The sequence below is a fragment of the Tripterygium wilfordii genome, chromosome 16 (assembly GCF_013401445.1).
Source record: "Tripterygium wilfordii isolate XIE 37 chromosome 16, ASM1340144v1, whole genome shotgun sequence".
NCBI lineage: Eukaryota > Viridiplantae > Streptophyta > Magnoliopsida > Celastrales > Celastraceae > Tripterygium > Tripterygium wilfordii.
In genome coordinates this window covers 8,458,354-8,476,318 of record NC_052247.1, presented here as the reverse complement: position 1 = coordinate 8,476,318, position 17,965 = coordinate 8,458,354, and the positions used below count along the sequence as shown (strand labels likewise).

At 36.8% G+C, this 17,965-nt stretch overlaps 3 protein-coding genes and 4 non-coding genes across 8 annotated transcripts; 5 read left to right on the top strand and 2 right to left on the bottom strand.

Annotated features, from left to right (window-relative positions):
* Window positions 1-1,541: 1,541 nt before the first annotated feature.
* Window positions 1,542-4,106, top strand: LOC119980597 (tobamovirus multiplication protein 2B). The gene is made up of 5 exons (XM_038823364.1): window positions 1,542-1,784; window positions 2,481-2,546; window positions 2,647-2,711; window positions 3,250-3,340; window positions 3,519-4,106. Exons 1-5 carry the CDS (start codon window positions 1,623-1,625, stop codon window positions 3,555-3,557), a joined length of 423 nt encoding a protein of 140 aa, XP_038679292.1. The 5' UTR covers window positions 1,542-1,622; the 3' UTR covers window positions 3,558-4,106.
* Window positions 4,107-6,766: 2,660 nt separating this feature from the next.
* On the top strand, window positions 6,767-6,847 carry LOC119981521. Its single transcript, XR_005464136.1, has one exon. It is a non-coding gene; the product is annotated as a small nucleolar RNA U61 (small nucleolar RNA).
* A 130-nt stretch (window positions 6,848-6,977) lies between these two features.
* Window positions 6,978-7,064, top strand: LOC119981523. The gene has a single exon (XR_005464138.1). It is a non-coding gene; the product is annotated as a small nucleolar RNA snoR14 (small nucleolar RNA).
* Window positions 7,065-7,236: 172 nt separating this feature from the next.
* On the top strand, window positions 7,237-7,325 carry LOC119981597. Its single transcript, XR_005464202.1, has one exon. It is a non-coding gene; the product is annotated as a small nucleolar RNA Z101 (small nucleolar RNA).
* Window positions 7,326-7,769: 444 nt separating this feature from the next.
* Window positions 7,770-7,860, top strand: LOC119981596. Its single transcript, XR_005464201.1, has one exon. It is a non-coding gene; the product is annotated as a small nucleolar RNA Z101 (small nucleolar RNA).
* Window positions 7,861-7,915: 55 nt separating this feature from the next.
* Window positions 7,916-9,824, bottom strand: LOC119981450 (peroxidase 20). The gene is made up of 4 exons (XM_038824570.1): window positions 9,366-9,824; window positions 9,084-9,275; window positions 8,845-9,010; window positions 7,916-8,773 (listed from the first exon to the last, which is right to left on the bottom strand). The coding sequence occupies exons 1-4, from the start codon at window positions 9,573-9,575 to the stop codon at window positions 8,343-8,345; spliced, it is 999 nt and encodes a 332-aa protein (XP_038680498.1). The 5' UTR covers window positions 9,576-9,824; the 3' UTR covers window positions 7,916-8,342.
* A 411-nt stretch (window positions 9,825-10,235) lies between these two features.
* On the bottom strand, window positions 10,236-16,618 carry LOC119981382 (type I inositol polyphosphate 5-phosphatase 2-like). 2 transcript variants are annotated; one of them, XM_038824473.1, is made up of 12 exons: window positions 16,544-16,618; window positions 15,654-15,722; window positions 15,454-15,559; window positions 15,278-15,370; window positions 14,643-14,730; window positions 14,435-14,539; window positions 12,859-13,711; window positions 12,452-12,636; window positions 12,180-12,288; window positions 11,616-11,764; window positions 11,178-11,402; window positions 10,236-10,616 (listed from the first exon to the last, which is right to left on the bottom strand). In XM_038824473.1, the coding sequence occupies exons 2-11, from the start codon at window positions 15,681-15,683 to the stop codon at window positions 11,195-11,197; spliced, it is 1,926 nt and encodes a 641-aa protein (XP_038680401.1). In that variant the 5' UTR covers window positions 15,684-15,722; window positions 16,544-16,618; the 3' UTR covers window positions 10,236-10,616; window positions 11,178-11,194. The 2 variants fall into 2 exon arrangements, with proteins under 2 accessions (XP_038680401.1, XP_038680400.1); XM_038824472.1 differs by lacking the exon at window positions 16,544-16,618 and adding an exon at window positions 15,929-16,129.
* Window positions 16,619-17,965: the final 1,347 nt, after the last annotated feature.

Genomic DNA, 17,965 nt, shown 5'->3' with positions numbered 1-17,965 from the left:
TTCACTCAAATTCATATAAGATGCATGAGTAGTAGCACAAGCACCATACCAAAGGTTTTCATAATAAGAAAAAGGATCTGAAGACATCTGAAGGTCCGATCATTTTGTGACAATGAGCATGTTAGGTAATTTAGATGAATCCAACTTGGGGAATAACTGGAGAAGTTGATGATATGAGAATGGCATGGCCATTGCTGTTAGCCTGTTAGCAGTATGTAGTTGGTAACTCTCTAAGTTGTATGGAACTATTGCTTGTAATTCTTAAACAAGTTGGATTAAAGTACTATTGATGAAATACCCAAAACCAAAAGCTCCATTAATTTGAATTGAATTACATGGCCCTATTCATGTTCATACTTCATTCTTGACAAAGCACTTTTGTATTGAACTCTTATTTTATTTCATCATGGAAGACAATTTATATGACATCTCTAAGACACACAACACATCTTGTCTACCCTTTTTGGATTCAAGCAAGGCCATTCTTGTTGTTCTGAGGATAATAGATCTGGTAACTGGGAGGCAAAACTATTCCCTCTTTAGCACAAAAATCCTTGACTTCATTACCAAACGCAGGATTGAACATTCCATGGTTGAACATCCACTCAAAGCACTTGTGCGGAAGCGCTAGAATAACTTGACAACACTTCTGGCTTAAATATACCTTCTTATTGATCAAAGCTGAAGTGATTTCTTGTCCACAATCAGTCCCTTTGTCTAAGTCTAGCCAACAGATCAATGGATATGGATTGTAATACCTTTCATCAAACATGGGGGATCGCGATCGAGCCGGTGTGATTGCAGTAGATGCAGCTAAGATTATGGTGATCAGATGAAGCATACCCCGTTGTTGCAGAGTCCCCATGTCCCTTCTATTCAACAAACTTAATTTGCGTAGCTTGTGTTGTGGTTATGTAGGGTTTTGGTTAGTCTTAAAGTACGTAGAGAGTAACAGGCAGCAAGTTACAATCCACTTGCACTAAATACAGGATATTGCTTTAGCTTTAAGCCTTTAAAGAGTTATAAAACTGTAATTAAGTAGCAGACCTTCAACTTTTACCCACAAAATTTAATGGGAGAGAGTTAAAAGAGCATTGATGGATGAACGAGTAAACGAAAACCCACTCACATGTACAATAGAGAATTCAATACAATATTAATGAAACCAATTCAATGCTTGTTTGAGAGAAAAATACAATATCACAACTTATTTTTCCACAATAATATTCATATCAGATTAACATAACTCAATCGAGTAATATATAAGTAAAATACTAACCACTCTCAAACAATGTCTACTTTTTGGGCTTGAAAACCGACAATTACGGTTCATAAAAAATAATTAAATCTGTGTGGATCCGTGGTCCAGAGCGGACAACATCCTTAATTTTTCTTTTTTTCCCGTGGGCCCTGGAGTGAGTATGCTACAACACATTATTACCGCCGAAGAAGTTGGGCTAGTGATGGATTAGCCCACTACTTTTTTTTTCCGGCCCACTTTACTCTTTAGTTTCGCTGCATTGCAAGGGACTGAAGATAAAGACGAGGAGAAAATTGAAGAAGCAATAGCTTATACTGGCCTTTTAGGAATTAGGATTCAAGAAGCGATTAGTTCTAAAAAAATGGCGATGCCGACGAGGGTAGGAAGTGGAAGTGTGAGGGGCTCCTCAAGCAGCAGCAAAAGGGATGACACGGCCAAAGCAATGGTGGCTGATCAAATTTCTCAGGCAGTACAATCCACCTCCAATCTCCTCCACCTCATGCAGCAGTCCTCCCCTTCTCAGGCATGCCCGATCCCCATTTATTCGAATATTTGAATGTATGTATTTGACCGTATCTTTTTATGACTGATGCCAATTTGAATGGTTTGCTTTTGTTTTTGTGTCATTGCTGATTGGAGATAGAACTAGGGATATGAAGTGTTAATTTCGCTAGTATATTTTGGTGTTGCTGATAATTACAGTGACGAGGGTTTGTTTACTTTTTGTATGGATTTCCCAATTTGGGGTTTAGGGTTTTGATGTAGTCATATTTAAGACCTTTGGAAGCTTTTTGGGGAATTGATGCAAAGAAATTCGAGATTGGACTTCTTTAATGGGATATAAAGACAATGTTTGCTGCAAACATTATCAAGAATTGAGTATTATGCTGCTGAGTACTAGAAAGTGAATGAATCAAGGCAAAATACTGATACTTATATTGTACTGTGATTTGAAATGGACCAATATTGACGCAATGTGTTATGCATTATAAGGCAATTCTTTACGAGTGAACCTAACTGCCTAAAGTACTACTTTATAGAATAATATACTAGCGGCTCAATGTCACTCTCATATTTCTTCTCATTATTTTGGAAACATGAGATTAATAATTCTTCTAAGATCCAATCTTGTTGCAATTTCATGTATCTTTATGCCAACTAGTTACATAATTTGAGACTATCTCTATGAATGATGTACAGTCATAAATTTCATGTGCAGACTCAACTGATGAAGCTCCCAAAGAACCTCCTGGCTAAAACTCCTACAATAAAAAACACTGGGCAAGTATGTAGATCCCTCATACAAAGGTATTCAGACTTTATAGAGGACATCACCGGTGAATCTGGTAATTTTGACCTCATTGTTCCTCATTTTTTTATTGCAGGTGCTGGAGCAGATGCCTCAGGTGATTTCATCCTTGGATGCACATCTGGAAAATGGATTGCAGAGGTTATACTTTTTTCTATCTGACATTGTCGTTAATTGTAACACATCCTGTTGTTTCATCATCTGAAAGTTTCTCCCTTTGCGGTCATGAATAAGCTAGGGATGCCTTGGTAGTAGGCAACGTTTTCAAGTTTAAACAAACTTGAGCTGCTCATTCGAGGTGCCTTGACTAAGCCAGGGGAAGTGGGAATTGATCCTAGGCAATTTTCTTGCACCACAGGAAGTTCTTGAGCTCATTTCAGGAGTGTGCAAACCAAGATTAGACAATTAGTTGTGCTTGGTTTCAAGTTTGAGCTCAATTTAACTAAATGAGTTGGGTCAAACAATTTTATGTTTGAATTGGCGTGTTTGCTGGCTGCTTTAGATTGTAGTGTGTGATGATTCCATCTTAATAATTCTTGGCACTTGGTAGCACCATAATGGACTACGTGCTTGCCTGGATGTTGTTTGCTAAATGCTAAGCAAACTGGCAGCTCTTGTTTGTCTATTCCAGGATATACTGATTTATGTTCACCTGTTTATATGGATTAAATTTTTGCAGTGTTCTCCATCTGAAGCCTGTAATCCAGTTACTCACAAACATGGAAAGCTTCCAACTCAATTCTCTGTCTGTAGCTCATCTCTCTCAGGAGGTATAATCTCCGTCCCTCGTCCTTTCCTCCTTTTGCATGCATCTGCACATGAATGATCCATTCCTTTTGTTATTCATTTCAAGGCATCACGTTTTCAAAAAATTCGCTTCGCTTTTCACTTGTCATTCAAATGTTGCTTGTTGATACAACTGTATTTCCTTTTGTTTCAATTGTCCAGGAAGCTGAGTTGCCAAAGCAACCTCCAGAGGCAGGTTGAGCAATCTTAGCACGCCTCTATGATTGAGGCCTGGAATGGCAAAGTAATGCTAGAGACCTTAACTGCCAACCTTTGGAAATGTAGCTAAAAGTTGTGACGCCAGTTTACATTGCACACATTGAACATCAAATTTCAAGTATGGCGATTGTGCTGTCGAGATGATATTGGAATATCCTCCATTTATTTCTGGGTTCGTATCAAATGTATTTTTCAAAAGTAGTCCAATCTTTCGTTTTCCCTAGTGTTGGAAACACTTTGCCTTCAAGTATTGACTTGCTGTATAGCCTTCTTCCAAAAGGGAAGTATATACCTTCTGTCCAATCCAGTTTGCTGTCTTGTTATTCCTTCTCTAGAAGTAGAGTAGAGCCAGACTCGCACAGATTCGTCCGTTCATGTTGTTTTTGGACAGGATATGTCCGTATGGCGCTGCTCCTTGCTCAATGACTATGAGGGAGGACCGTGTATCAATGAATTCCATGATTGTATAAATACAAACCTTGCGTATATATATGTGGGCCATCTGGCCCGTGTATCAGTATTCTTCTTCCAGGGCCACAATTCAAGCTGTTCAATATTGGGGGCTAGATTGATGGATTGCAAAATTCAGGCTATTCCCAGTTTCCTAGGAAGAATACGAAAGATCACAATGGACTTGGGCAGATGAAGTACAGGACCATAATTTCTTACCAAACTCATTGACATGCACTTACCTTGCCAGAAACTTTATTGGAATTTTTCTTGGTATAAAATGGTTAGAGAGTATTATGCGCAAAAGTCAGAAACCCATCTAACGTAATCAATTGTAGGGTTGGGACTGGATTGGTTTTATCGATCATTATCGATCAATCGATCCATTATCGACCAGTCGATTATCAACCACCAACCGACCCATTGAATCGGGCTGATAATATCATCCGACCCATGCAAAGGTGGGTTGATTGATGGTTTTCAAAATACACAAAAGTCGGTTGGCCGATAATTATCGGCCAACCAACTATTAAAAAAAATTAGTATAAATTATAAAATTAATGCTATTAAGTATTTAAGCTAACTAGTTAAGTATAATTTATTAAATGTTAATTATTGATTTATTGTTACTTATTTTATTTAAAACAAAAGTTACAATTTCTTGCCCTAAATCGCGACTTCGAGTCTTCGTCTCTTCAACACTACCACCACAGTCTGCACTCCCAGCCCTAAATCGACGTCGACAGATGAAATCGCAGTCCCAATCCGACACTCTGCACTCCCAATTTCTTCAAGAAAGCATGCGCAGTTCCCCCAATTTCTTCAAGAAGGTCAAATGTTCTTCTAGTGTGTTTGAGTGCAAGAACAGGGTTTTGAAGAAAGCGAAGGGAGGGTCAATTCTGTGAGGGGCAGGATCACTAGTTGTGATAGTGAGTGTTGGTCTTGTGGAAGTCAAAGGTATAATGATAGCTTTGCAAGAAAGATTGGGAATTTTGGTTCTGATGTTGAAAAGAACGACAATTTTAATGTGGGTTTAGTTTCTGATGGTGGCTAAAGATAGAAGAGGTTGAAGACAATGGCAATGGCGTGAAAGAAGAGAGATTTTTTGTGGAAACTGAAGTGGATTTCTCTGGAATTCAAGAATTTGGCAATGAAGTCATGTCATGAGAGCAGAAAGTCAAAGAAAACAAGAGAGTCGGGTATACCGGCCACCCAACCCAGCAACCGACCCGAAAAAGTCAATTGCCAACCGACACCTGATCCATAAAGGTTGGACTGATAATGGTTTTCACATTTGGACAAAGTCGGTTGGTCGGGTCGGTTGCATTATCAGTCGATAATCAATCGACCTAACCCAATCCCAGCCCTAACCAATTGGTTGATTGGTCGGATATTTTCATAATCCGTCTAACGTAACCAATAATAATCAATTGATTGGTCGGATATTTTTATAAAAAAAATTGAAAAAATGATTGTTTACATCTCTAATATTTTTAAAAATGGAATAAACCGACCGTTTACATCTCTAAAATTTTGTATAAAGACGTAAAAGCACTAAGTAAAACAAAATCAATATATATAGAATAAAACCTACTACATACAATGTTATATTTTTTTTTCTGTTTAATAGATTATACGTGTATTTTTACATATAAAATAATGACGCATATATTGTGTCCGTTTGGTGCATAATTTTGATTGTAGCATATATTGTAAATAATAAATGGTAGCATATATGGTTCTTGAAATACTGGTAGGTGTTTGGCTATATTTTTGTTGATAAAATATATGATGTTAAAATTGTTGAGTAAATTACGTGCATGGTATTATGCATTAAAGTTATTATTATACAAATAAATAGTAAAATCAATAATAAAAAATAATTTCTTAAATATTATAATTATTTAAAGAATTTTTATTAACAAAGTAATTACAGAATTACTTAAGTGAATTATTTATAATGAAAAAAAATTAAGTGAAGAGTTTTGCACAGAGGAGGACTAGTGGATGACGACGAGTCCGTTAGAGGAGGACGACTCAAGAAATTGATCGGCGGTGATGAGTGATGAGGATGAGAGAGGTGAGAGAGATGTGGAGAAACATACGAGAGAGGTGGAGAAGATGAAGGCATTATCGTCAATCCATTTAAAATCAAAGAGAAAATTGGAAAATGATGTCCAAATGTCTGAAAATTGTTCAAAATGGAACAGTTTCAAAATGAGCAATATATTGTGTCCAAAGTGTTTCGGTTTTTGAGTCCAAAATTTTTTCTTTTTTGAAAATCACACACACATAAGACACAGACACAGGCACCAACACCTCGAAGGGCAAAAACCTGTGTTGATAACTGAGCTATCAACTATATATATGGGACATACATCACCGATGTAGGACATTCTGTGATAGACAGAGGGTTTAGGGTTGTTTGATTGTGCATAACAATATATTATCAAACTACAATACATGCACCAAACCAAACGCACCCAATATTGTACCATATTTCCATGCCTTTTTCAACTGAATTAGGGTTTGCCTTCTTGCCGCACGCCGCACCCCCACTCCTTATTATCTATAAAATAAGCTGCTTCCGCCAATTCAGACCGATTGACTATCGCTCATCTTTCATTGAAACTCTACTGAATTTTACTTTCAATTGAAGTAGATAATATTAAGCGTGTGTATGTCTGTGATTGTACTTTGCCGATGTCTTGTTTTGTATTCATATGTATGGCGCAGAGTTATGGCCGTGATGAACATCTACAATTGTGTACCAGAGACAGTGTCTGTGACGGTAACACATCCCTCTAAGAAGTTCTGAGCTAACTCTATATGGGTTTTTGTTTTATGTTCGAATGGAACACTTGATTTCGTTTGTCGACTAATTTTTCTTTTTCTCTCTTCTTTTTCTTGTCTGGTTTGTTGATTTGGGTGGTGTGGATGGGAGGAGGATAAGCGAGGTGATGATAGAAATTCATGTCTGTCAATCCACTGACAATTAACATTGTGATGTTACTATGAATCCCGACAGGTTCTGATCGCCAATTACCAAGTCCTCCCATTAAAAGGTCTATAGATTTGTTTGAAAAATGTGTTTTTCTTTTTGCGACTGAAATTTGATCGTGTTATTTTGTTTTTACTGATCGATAGTGTGTTCATGCTGAGCCTGGGGAAAGTGGTTACTTGATGATGTAATGTTGTGTATCTCTGTTTTGTTGGGCAAGTGATGAATCTCCTATTTAATGGGTAATTTGCGTCTGAAATTGTATTGATGCATATCATTTTGGAGACCTGATGCCTATCTTTCGAAAAGAAATAAACTTTGTTATGTAGTCAATTTTCTGGCCATGTATTTGTGAAATTAGTATTTTCTGGTAGAAAGATGGACCTATCTTTTTTGAATGTCTATCACCATATATGAATGTTTTTGAATGTTCAGGATGTGCACTGTTTTTGAATGTTTTTTGATGCTTGTCTGCTAGCATAGCATTTCCTCCTCTCTTACCAGTTACATTAGTCATGCTATGTGGAATTGTTTTGTTCTAATTGTTGAAGAATAAATAGAATTTCATCTGAGAAAAAGGGATTCTTGATTTTAAGTTGTGTGTATCTCTGAGGTAATAGGTTTTGAGTTTTCGACTGAGGTCAGGAGTCATTTGTTTCGTTCCTTTGATGGAGAATCATTGTAATTTCATTTAATGGAAACGTGCTTCTTGATTTCATATTAGTGTATGTGCATCTCTCTTTGTTGGGCAAATGATGAATCTCATTTTATTTATGGGTAATTTGCGTCTGAAATTGCATTGATGCGTAACACCTTGGAGAACTGATGCCCAACCTTTGTAAGGTAATTGTGTTTATGTTTTGTTGTTGACATAGCCAAAAGTCATAAAATTTTGTTGCTGGATGAATGGCACAAATATTTACTGATGAAAAGTTGTGAGCCCTGATTTAAAACTATCTTCTTTGACCATTTTATCATTATGAATTTATGATATGATGAATGTGGTAACAAGTGTACCATAGAAAAGCATTGTAATTTAATGTTATAAAATTCATGAAGATAGAATTTAACATTTATTTGATTTTGTCTAGACATATTTCACACATTTTCTATGGTGTTAGTTTAAATTTCCCGTGCAAGTGTGGATTTCTGTTCAAACAACTATAAACTTGTTAGAGACAATGATTTTGTTTTTGCATTCTTTATCGATCATTATCTGCTTCAGAATGGAAATAAATCTGCCCAATGTCTTTATGGTTTATGGGATATGTTATGCAATTCAACCTTTGACGTTGGGGGGATGCCTATGTAGAATTTTAGCTACCTAGGGGGTTCACAAACCTACAATTCCTTCTAATTTCTCCTTCATTACCTGTTAGCACATTGATGTTCCCCATCTTGATGATTGACTTCACAAATGAAGCAAAGAAAAGCTCTTGGTCAGAGGCATAAGCCCACAACTGCTTTGTTATATCCCCCTCTTGGTCTTCATTGATTAGAACATTGTCTGATCCTAGCAAGCCATAACCTTCCAGAAGGTTAATGAAATAGTGATTGTCAAATCTAGCAGGAGTCCTTGAATCTAGTGGTGCCAATACATTGTCTGTTCCTGATTGTTTGCATATTGAATGTAAGATTTTTTGGAAGGTTGTATATCTCTTGTATTTGTCATGTCTTTCAATTTGGTTCTCATCGTATAGCCTTTGCTTGAAGCTGAGACATCTGGCCTTGCCCATTGTGTGGCTACCTGTTCATACGTTCTCAATTATTTATGCAATCTAATATTAGAGAAAAACTTGAATGTGTGTAGATTTGTACCTGACAAAGTGACCAAGTCTTCTATGTCAAGACCTTGTTGTCCGAAATTAGAGATGAGAGTCTCTAGAGAGGAGTTGGGAGTGGGGATGAACTGGTTGGCACCATCTAAGCTTGCTTTCAGTGAGTCTCTCCTGCCCAGCTTCACCTTCCATCTTGGTCCACCTCTCTTAATTTGCATACAAAATGATTAGTATGTATGCACACAATACTTGATATTCCAATGGAGTAAAGAGAGTTACCAACAATACAGCATCACGAGCAGCCATGGCTAAAATGTCAGCGCAGGAGACTGTTAATGGGCATGCCTCCTCCAAGAGGTATTTTATCTTGTCAATGACTTTGAATCCGCGCAAGGAGTTCAGGTTTGGCACTGCTTGTTTCTCACTGACTATGTTACCATAGCTATCTAGAAGAACTGATGCGTCACACCCCTAACGGTCATCAGGATACAGTTAGCACTTGAAACTGAGATGAGCAAATCAAGCGGTATTTTCGTATTTTCTTTGAAGTATTAGAGTTACCATGACAAAACAATCGTGGAAATGCATTCGGAGGAGAGAAGCAGCCATTCGAGGATCTTTGCGGACTGCAATCTCTACATTGCGACCAACAATCTCTTCTGCTGAGGGGCACTGCTCCTTGTAATAGTCATGAATTAGAAGTTCATGGTCTCCAAGAGCTTCCCTGCCCTGCAAAATCAAAGCTAGTGAAATCAAGAATACTATCTCCATTGAAGATGATGGTGAAGAAAATGTTTGCTCAAATGCATGTGCATACTTGTGTATATATGTAGAAGGGTGTTGGCTTCCAAAATGATGTTTTGTGCGCTCTTTGATGTTTGTTTATGTTTTCGAATTGACTAAACATGTAGCGATTACCTGTTGCTATTCATTCAAAGTTGATGCAACTAATCTTATCAGAGTTTGACCTAACATGCATATGCTATCCACCTAAAAGGTTAAAGCTTTGTTTTGGCATTTGTTCTGACCCAGCATGATACAATCAAAGCTAGTGGCGTCACAGGTTTCTTTAGTCCTAACTTCTCCATGGTAAGGAAGACTTTGTTTTCAAGTATTGAATATGTAAAACAAATATTGAATATGTGATGTATAGGTTGCAAACAAACCCTTGCAATTCTGTCATTGTACAACATGTTCGCCCGTATAACTTTTCCATGATATAATTAACTTACTAGGCTGAAATCTTTGTAATCCAATTGTTCAAGTGAATCACTAATAAAATGAGCTTACCAGCTTTAATGGAATTGTCATGCAAGTAATCGAATTTCTGGCCAACCTTCAAATTGTTTATCTGGAGTTTATCTTAAACGTATGACCTTTTAAAAAGACATAGAATGACTACAAAATCCGGGGAAAAAAAAAAGAAGATCCTAGACGGTAACAACGTTTATCATAGACTTGCAAGGCAAGGAAACCAAAGAACAAAACTCAAGTTAACCATGGGGGTCTCACTATTGTTCAAGGTTCATAGAAAGCATAAATCTATTGATTGAGCTCTATACATCAATCCACCAACACAAACAATTCTGTGTCTATTCTATCATACTGGGTTAGATTTTGTTTCTGTATATATTGACTCAAAACACTCACACAAACTACTTCCTGTTCTTGCATTTTTCCTGGAAAACCAAGAGCAAACTCCACACATCCCTTGCATGCTGAGCATGGTCATTACTGGAGTAGAAGTGCAGCATCGACATACCCCCCGTTTGTCAAAAAAAGACGCCAATCTTTCAACTTTGTTAAAATGACCTGTTAATAGAAAATCCCACTCTATTAGAGGCATGCAACATGAATTTGACCATCACACACCCAAATCCTGGTTTTTAAAGTAGAAACCTTCAAACTGAGAATATCTCACACTCAAATTTCTTTTTACATATTAAACTCAAGAATTTCTCAAACTTCTAATGAACGAAAAAAGTAAAATGTGAAGAGAACTTGGTTCTGATTATAAGTTACTGAAGAAGCTTTTTATTGAAAAAGGTTTTCATGCAAGGCTCATCCACACAAGGATTAAAACAATTTTAATTGATCATTCCCCTTTGCTTATCATGTAACATCACCATCATGTTGAATCTTTGGAGTTGGTCCCAATTCCCAAACTTTCAAGGTAAATAATGCAGTAACCGGGAAAGATAAATGCGATAAAGTTATGTGAGTAAGCTTGCTTTAATAATGCCGTATCATTGCAAATCCAGTAATGACGTTCTAACTGTACTAAGAGTTTTAGCAGTTCAGATATCAGATTTATGCATTGTACACATAGTCACAACGATATTCAGAGAGTCGTTATAATTTTAGTTCAATTACCTGGTGTTAGCTTAAGGTTATATGTCCCCATCTTCATCAAGGAAAATCTCAGGATGTACAGCTGAACTGTTGACATTGAGTGCCTTTTGCAACTTCCGATTATCTAATACTTCAACTTCAACCGCGAATACGGAGCTAACAGGGCGGTGATCTGAGAGCCTTATTTCTGTAGGCTTGTACGAATGTTGTTTTATTCCTTTCCCTAACCAGAGAATTCGATCACACCTGCAAATGATCAACTACATAACTTAGCACGAAATTATGACAACACAAGACGTATCAATCCAATGATTTAGTGATGAAACAAAAAAAAATCTAAAATACAGCAATCAATACTTGAACCCAGGGGTCCACTGTCCTATCTATTTTAACATTTCTCCATACTACTATCTTTCTTCAAAACCAGATGTCATTTGTTGTCCTCCTTTGAATACTTACCACGCTGGAGATCTCTTCTTCTCTCCTTCCTTAGGGTTCTCACCGACATATCTATCAGAGTTTTTCTCATACTTGTAAGTGGGAGGAAAGTCTATCACTCCCTCTTTCCATCCATCAAATACATGCCCACTCCGAAGTTCTTTGCTTAGCTGCCACATAAGGTGACGATATTTTAACACTAATTTCATCAAAAAAAAAGAAGCATGATTCCATTCTGGGATAGAAAATTTACAAAACAAAGAAAAGATAGAGACCACCATTAGTAGAGCAAAAAAAAAAAAAAAAAAAAGAATGCCAAAAAGAAGCACTGTATGCAGAAAGATCCATCCACGGGCAGTAAATACACAATGTTGGAAACCATATTATCCCTGATTCAGAAAAACGTAATGACGAAATGCATTTTATTACGGCGGATCAGGACACGTATGCTCCAGCGTAAAATGCCAGTGAACGAATAAGTCATTTGCAGAGAAATATCAAATATTGCATGACAAGGCCAAGGACCAACAAAACTGAAAATTTTGAACGTGTCAAGCAACTAATATTTAGTATGCTGATTCTAACCTGGTCATTGTTGATCAGTTCATCCCACTTTTTCAGAGCAACAAGCTTCCTAATTTGGGCGTCCAACATATTGAGACGATAATTCAGATCTCCAAACCAGAATATCTGGCTGTTTACACAAGCATCCATGATCAGAAACCACATTCACAGAGAATAATTAACAGGATTTCCTAAAATTTGCACTCAAGGGTAAGAAACTTAAAAACTGGAGAAAAAAAAGTCAGCAATCAGTGACTAGGAGAACATAAATTTAAATTCAACATAATGCTTACTCATGAGATGGAATTGTCTGTGCTTGCTCTGCATCAATGATAGATGAGAAACGGGTACGTCTTATTATCTCATATACATCAGCATTACGTCTCTGTTCAGTTCCATCCTTCTGACCAGATGTCAAGTGTGAACAGACAAAGCACAACCTTGACTGGAAAAGAGTCATGCTAACAGAAACAGATCCCTGCATTTGCAAACTTCTACTTTAGATATCCTGCAATCTAGACGTAAGCAAATTCTAATACACATCATTATATGCATATGGTATTTTCTATTACACTGTAATTATTGCTATCTCCCAGCTGTAACTAATAATTTTTCTTTTTATCTTTTTTATGGTTGCGTTGGAATGCAATTTATTTGCCGAGTAGGCTCTTTAACTCTGGCATCAAAGAGCAGACAGTACCTTGTTTCCCATGTAGCCCATGAGACCAACTCCAACTGGAGAGACTTTCACATTGTTTATATGTCTCCTTAACCTTTTGCGCACCCAAATTGATAGGTATATTCCTACCATCTGCTTGCTAACAATTCGCACATATTTAGGACGTGACTTCACCCTAGTTCTAATATCTTCACTGTCATATTGTTCCTTTGGAATTTCAAAACGATCATCCTCCCCTTCAGATATATCATCAGACACATCAGAGAGAGAATCGAGAACTTCAGGCTGAGAATTGAGGACTTCGGGCCTCTCTTGCTGCTCTGTCCACATTGAGCGCAGATCTCCAGAGCTGTGATGTGATCTTTTCAATCGACTGGCATTCAACGAAACATTTTGGGGGCTAAATATTAGAGAATTTTCTGCCCAACTCAAGCCCATTCTTGCATTACTACTTAATACTCTCCGCATTTTGAAATTGGAAGAGGTAACTGGAGGGGTTGCATCCAATGGTAGTTCAGGCCAGTCTAATCTGCTATCACATTCAATTCCAAACATTCTTTTCAAGAGAAAATTTTCTCCAATACCAACTGCTTCATTTAATCCTTGTGTCGCCGAATCACCACCATAAGAAGTTTCCATATAGTTCTCACTCAGAATCTCTAATGACAGAGGATCAACCTCATCTTCAAGTGCATCAGCAACAGAGGAAGTCCTTAACACTGGAGAGGGTGGGGCACTGAAACATTTGTGTTTGCTTTCTGGTTGTAAAGATTTGTTGAGAGTTCGTCGAATAATTGCCTCCCATTTCAGAATAGGCCTGTTGTCCTCCGCTCCAAATACATTTCCAGCATTCAAAGGAACGACCTCTTGAAACCTGTAGAAAGCATATGTAAACACCACCTTAAGATGAGTTTTACAAACGATTAACCTTATCAGTAGTCCAATAATTTGATCAGTCACTGAGCCAAAAACGATGATTGTAGATAGAGAAAGAGATACTAACACGTTAATGGCATTAAGAATAACAAAAGAATGCTCCAAATCATCAGTGCATCAGGGGGCCACTAGAGATTTATAAAAGTCAAGATGTCCCTTTTCTATGTATAATGAACATTTTCTAAACATAAAACCGTTGGAACCCTAACGAGAACTTGACTTCACAATGTGGAAATTCTTCAAATATCTCATATATGAATCTCAAGGCACATCCGGATGCAGTTCCCATTAATTTAAGCCAATATACTATATTGAAACTATAGGAACCAAACCCATGAACAATCAAACCAAGATAAAAGTACCTACATGTATTGGAACATAAACTTATCCAAACTAGAAAAGTGGTTAAAAAAGCAATCTAGTACTCCGAATTTATCCTCTTGGCGCAGAACAGCAAGCCACATAGATTTTTGAGGCCAAAAAAAAAAGAGATGCACACAATCTAGGTTCTTATACGACCCCAGGGTAGATTTTTGAGGCTTTAAACATGAACAACACAACAGACAAAAAAACATCATTTTCTCCAAATATTGCATCAACGTACCAAACATGAAACTCAAGGATACTGCAAAATCCTCCAAAACCAAGGGGATGTACTCACCCAATGATGTACATATCAGATGGTTCTTTTGTACAAAGCCAATCATCAATCTCAAGATCTTCATGTGGAAGCACTCCAGCAACATTCCAAGTGCCTATTGTTACTCTACAGATAACCACGAGCCAGAATAATTCTGAGTTAGAACCCAAGCAATAAAATAATAAGTCTAGCTACAGCGCTAAACAGCATAAGCAGAGCAAATCCAAACCTCACATCCTTAGTATTTATATACTGGGCACGCAGAGTTTCTGATTTTCCTCTCCTGTGCCTCACCTGATAGCCTTTAGAAGGTGCTTCTGTACCACCAAAAATATCACAGCCATAAAATGATTAATATTAAGAATGCATAACAGGATTAGATACTGTGATACAGTTTGAAAATCTAAGATAAATGACTAGAAACTTCTCAGGCTCCTTTGTGTCTCCTAAGATTATGAGGAAAGAAAGATGATGTGAACTATCATGTTTTACTCTTTCCTTTTCCTAGACTCTACTGAAACACGGAAACGTATGAATTATGATCCAAGGTCCATACTGATTATAGCACAAAAGTTAGTCAGACAATGAATCATGCTTCCTCTACGAGCAAAGATATTGGATTGCTAACAACAGCCATCATAGAATAGGAAATTAGGATTACAACATAGATGAACTTGTGGAAAACTTCGATAATTTAAACTATGCGGCACTGAGAGACAACGAGTTTTAAATGAATTGGGTTTGAAAGAAACCATCACAGAGTGATAGCAAAGATATCATCAACGGCATCATAAGACGTGAACATCTATGAAGAGCAATTCATCCTAACAAATTTAGACCACAGATAAAGAGAACAAGTATTGCCTGAATTTTGAGCTCGGTATGTAGCATGGTTCCCCTGTATCTTATGGCCATGATCCTCACCCATATGCACTTTTGCATCTTTAATAGAGCAAGCTGGATAAAAGTCCAAAGAACATCATCAGGCATTGAAAGTATTTAGAAAAAAACATTATTACTGAAGCATGCTGAAGTCTCACCATCATCCTCGCTTTCAGTTTCTGGATCAATCTCATCTTCACTAAAATCAGAAACCTTGGGTTTTATATTTAACCATTTTTTCATCACAATTGAGGGCCAAAATGCCTGCACCCATTCAAATCATCCAAACAAATAAGGTATATAACCACGCCTACATCGCCAGAATCAGATTCAAGCATCAAGAAGCACTGGAACATACCTCAGAGCGCTTTCCTCTTCTTGTTCTCATTGTTTCAAGACCAACTATTCAAAAGTGGAAGTCCTACTCCTACAAACAACTTGCCCTTAAATACTGGACGCAGGTTCTAATATCAAATTTTCACCACAAGTTCTTAAATAAGGATGCAGACACGAGCATCAGATTGTCACTATTGTAGCATATTAATATTCAAATAGAAGACTGGCAGACGTTTATAATAAAAGGACGATCTAAAGGTAGGCCTATTTGATGCCAAACTAAATGAAATTTTATACCATGACCAAATAGAAGGGACAGAACACCCACAAGCCACAACCCAACTTGCAGAGAAAAGAATTACTCAATGGTTCTCCTTCAACGTCACAATATTCTAATAAAAGAAACAGATTAGCGAGATATTATTGAAAATTTAAGGAAATCCCCTACAATTTTCACATAAAATTTTTAAAAAAAAACGTCATTTTCATGACAGTAAAACCTAGAACATCCTCCTAAAATTACTTATTGCTGCTACAGCCAATGAAGGCAGAGTTAAAAAGAACACGTTCTCATCAAAAGTAAACAAAAATGAACAATTCAATTGCAAAATGCCAAAACTGCCAAGAATACAATGAACCCAGAAGTCAATAATTACATGGTTAAAGAAAAACCCAATTGCAGTCTGACCAGAATTCACTTCATAACCTCCAAATCAAAACCTAATCAAAGTAACCCAACAAGTAGAAATCAATCCCCACCACAAATCTTAAAGACAAAAAAAAAAGGACTGATAAATAATGATTAACAACCCACAGCACACATTATTAACACTGATTAAGACCAGCAAGCATGCTTATAAAAATGCCAAGATATAGCTGCTGATTAACTAAAGCATTGAAGGCTGACCTTACCATCAAAGCCAAAAATTTTCCCATCCACCCATACAGCCACACCCACTTGGTAGAGACATGTAACAACCCCGTTAATCAAACATGGGTTTGACACTAAAAAAATATACAAGTTCAAGTCAAAGAGATAATTACAGGAGTAAACAAATGTAATCAGATTAAGTACAGCTGTGAGGCCATTGGAAGGACGGTTCATATATGTGTTTATAAAGATCAACTGGCACAATTTTCTTTTCCATTTGTAGTTAAGATTCAAACCCAAGAACTCATCCATAGAGGGACCACAAAAATGGTTAAGCGCACTCTATGTGGAGGATGTAAACTCTTCTGGGTTGTTTTTTTTCTTTTCAACTGGAATAAATTCCCCAAATGTTTACTCTTGACTCTTGTGCTCCTTTACTTGTTTTTTCTCCTATTAAAAAATATTTATTAGCATTTTTTTTTGTCTGGAAAAATATTTATTAGTTGGGACTTGGGAGAGAATTTTTGAGGTTATTTAATTATAGAGGCCTTTCCATAATATCCATGCAAATTATTAAACTTTAAGAAAGAAAGGAGAAACAGACTGCAATAGTAAAAGATTGTAGCAAAAATGGTTTTTCTTTTTCTAATTAGGGGAAAGCAAGAAAAAATATATTTGTGCTCAAATATCGTATGCCTAATATGTAATTAGACCCTAAACCCGAGCTTGTTTGCATAAACACTTGTCAAGTTATGATAAAATATATCTAAATATCTTGTGTAATTACACCTACCAAATTTGTTCTGGTTGCACAAATACTCTGAAATTATATATAAGAAAAGACTAATATATAGCAAAATCAATTATGATTTATGAGTGTGAAGACTAACATCTCACATCGGATTGGCAAAACCTAACCGAGTTATATATAAGTAAAGACCTTACACCTCTCAGACAATATGACGCGTATAAATAAAGCCTTTATATAGGTTCAGGAGCCAAAAGTAGTCAAGTGACCAAAGAGTACAATATCATTCTGTGTAGACCTAGTGCAGTCGTTGTGCTAGTCCTTAAGGATGCGTTTTCTGAGCTTAACACCCATGAAAAACAAATTTTTGTGGGCTCGTGACCCAAAGCGGACAATATCTTTGATGTGTTTATGCTTGGTTTTTCAAGCCTAAGAACAATACAAAATGAGAAAGGCATGATTCATTTTCAACAATTATTGTCTCCATAATCAATTTTTAGTCGAAAAATGGGGGCAATTAACTTAACACAAAATTAATTAACAGCTTATTAGAATTTTGGAAATTAAACACAAATTCATCCTAAAAAAATTAGTGTAGAGAGAAAATGTGTGTTTGACTTTGGGTTTGGGGTAGGCCATGTCAAGTTGGCAAGTTGTATCAGTGATGTATTGTTGTCTTGTGGCACCAACAACAGCTTGAAGTGTGTACTTCCAT

Bases quoted from the DNA above. Each gene is read 5' to 3' on its own strand.
- LOC119980597 (XM_038823364.1), top strand. From the start codon at position 1,623: ATGGCGATGCCGACGAGGGTAGGAAGTGGAAGTGTGAGGGGCTCCTCA. The intron at 1,785-2,480 runs GCATGCCCGATC...TTTCATGTGCAG, and splicing joins AGCAGTCCTCCCCTTCTCAG to ACTCAACTGATGAAGCTCCC. The intron at 2,547-2,646 runs GTATGTAGATCC...TTTTTATTGCAG, and splicing joins CAATAAAAAACACTGGGCAA to GTGCTGGAGCAGATGCCTCA.
- LOC119981382 (XM_038824473.1), bottom strand. From the start codon at position 15,683: ATGAGAACAAGAAGAGGAAAGCGCTCTGAG. The intron at 12,637-12,858 runs GTACTGTCTGCT...TTGCAAATGCAG, and splicing joins TGGGCTACATGGGAAACAAG to GGATCTGTTTCTGTTAGCAT. The intron at 11,403-11,615 runs GTAAGTATTCAA...GATCATTTGCAG, and splicing joins AAGAAGAGATCTCCAGCGTG to GTGTGATCGAATTCTCTGGT.
- LOC119981450 (XM_038824570.1), bottom strand. From the start codon at position 9,575: ATGGAGATAGTATTCTTGATTTCACTAGCTTTGATTTTGCAGGGCAGG. The intron at 9,276-9,365 runs GTAACTCTAATA...GATGACCGTTAG, and splicing joins TCCACGATTGTTTTGTCATG to GGGTGTGACGCATCAGTTCT. The intron at 8,774-8,844 runs GTACAAATCTAC...ACGTATGAACAG, and splicing joins AGACTTGGTCACTTTGTCAG to GTAGCCACACAATGGGCAAG.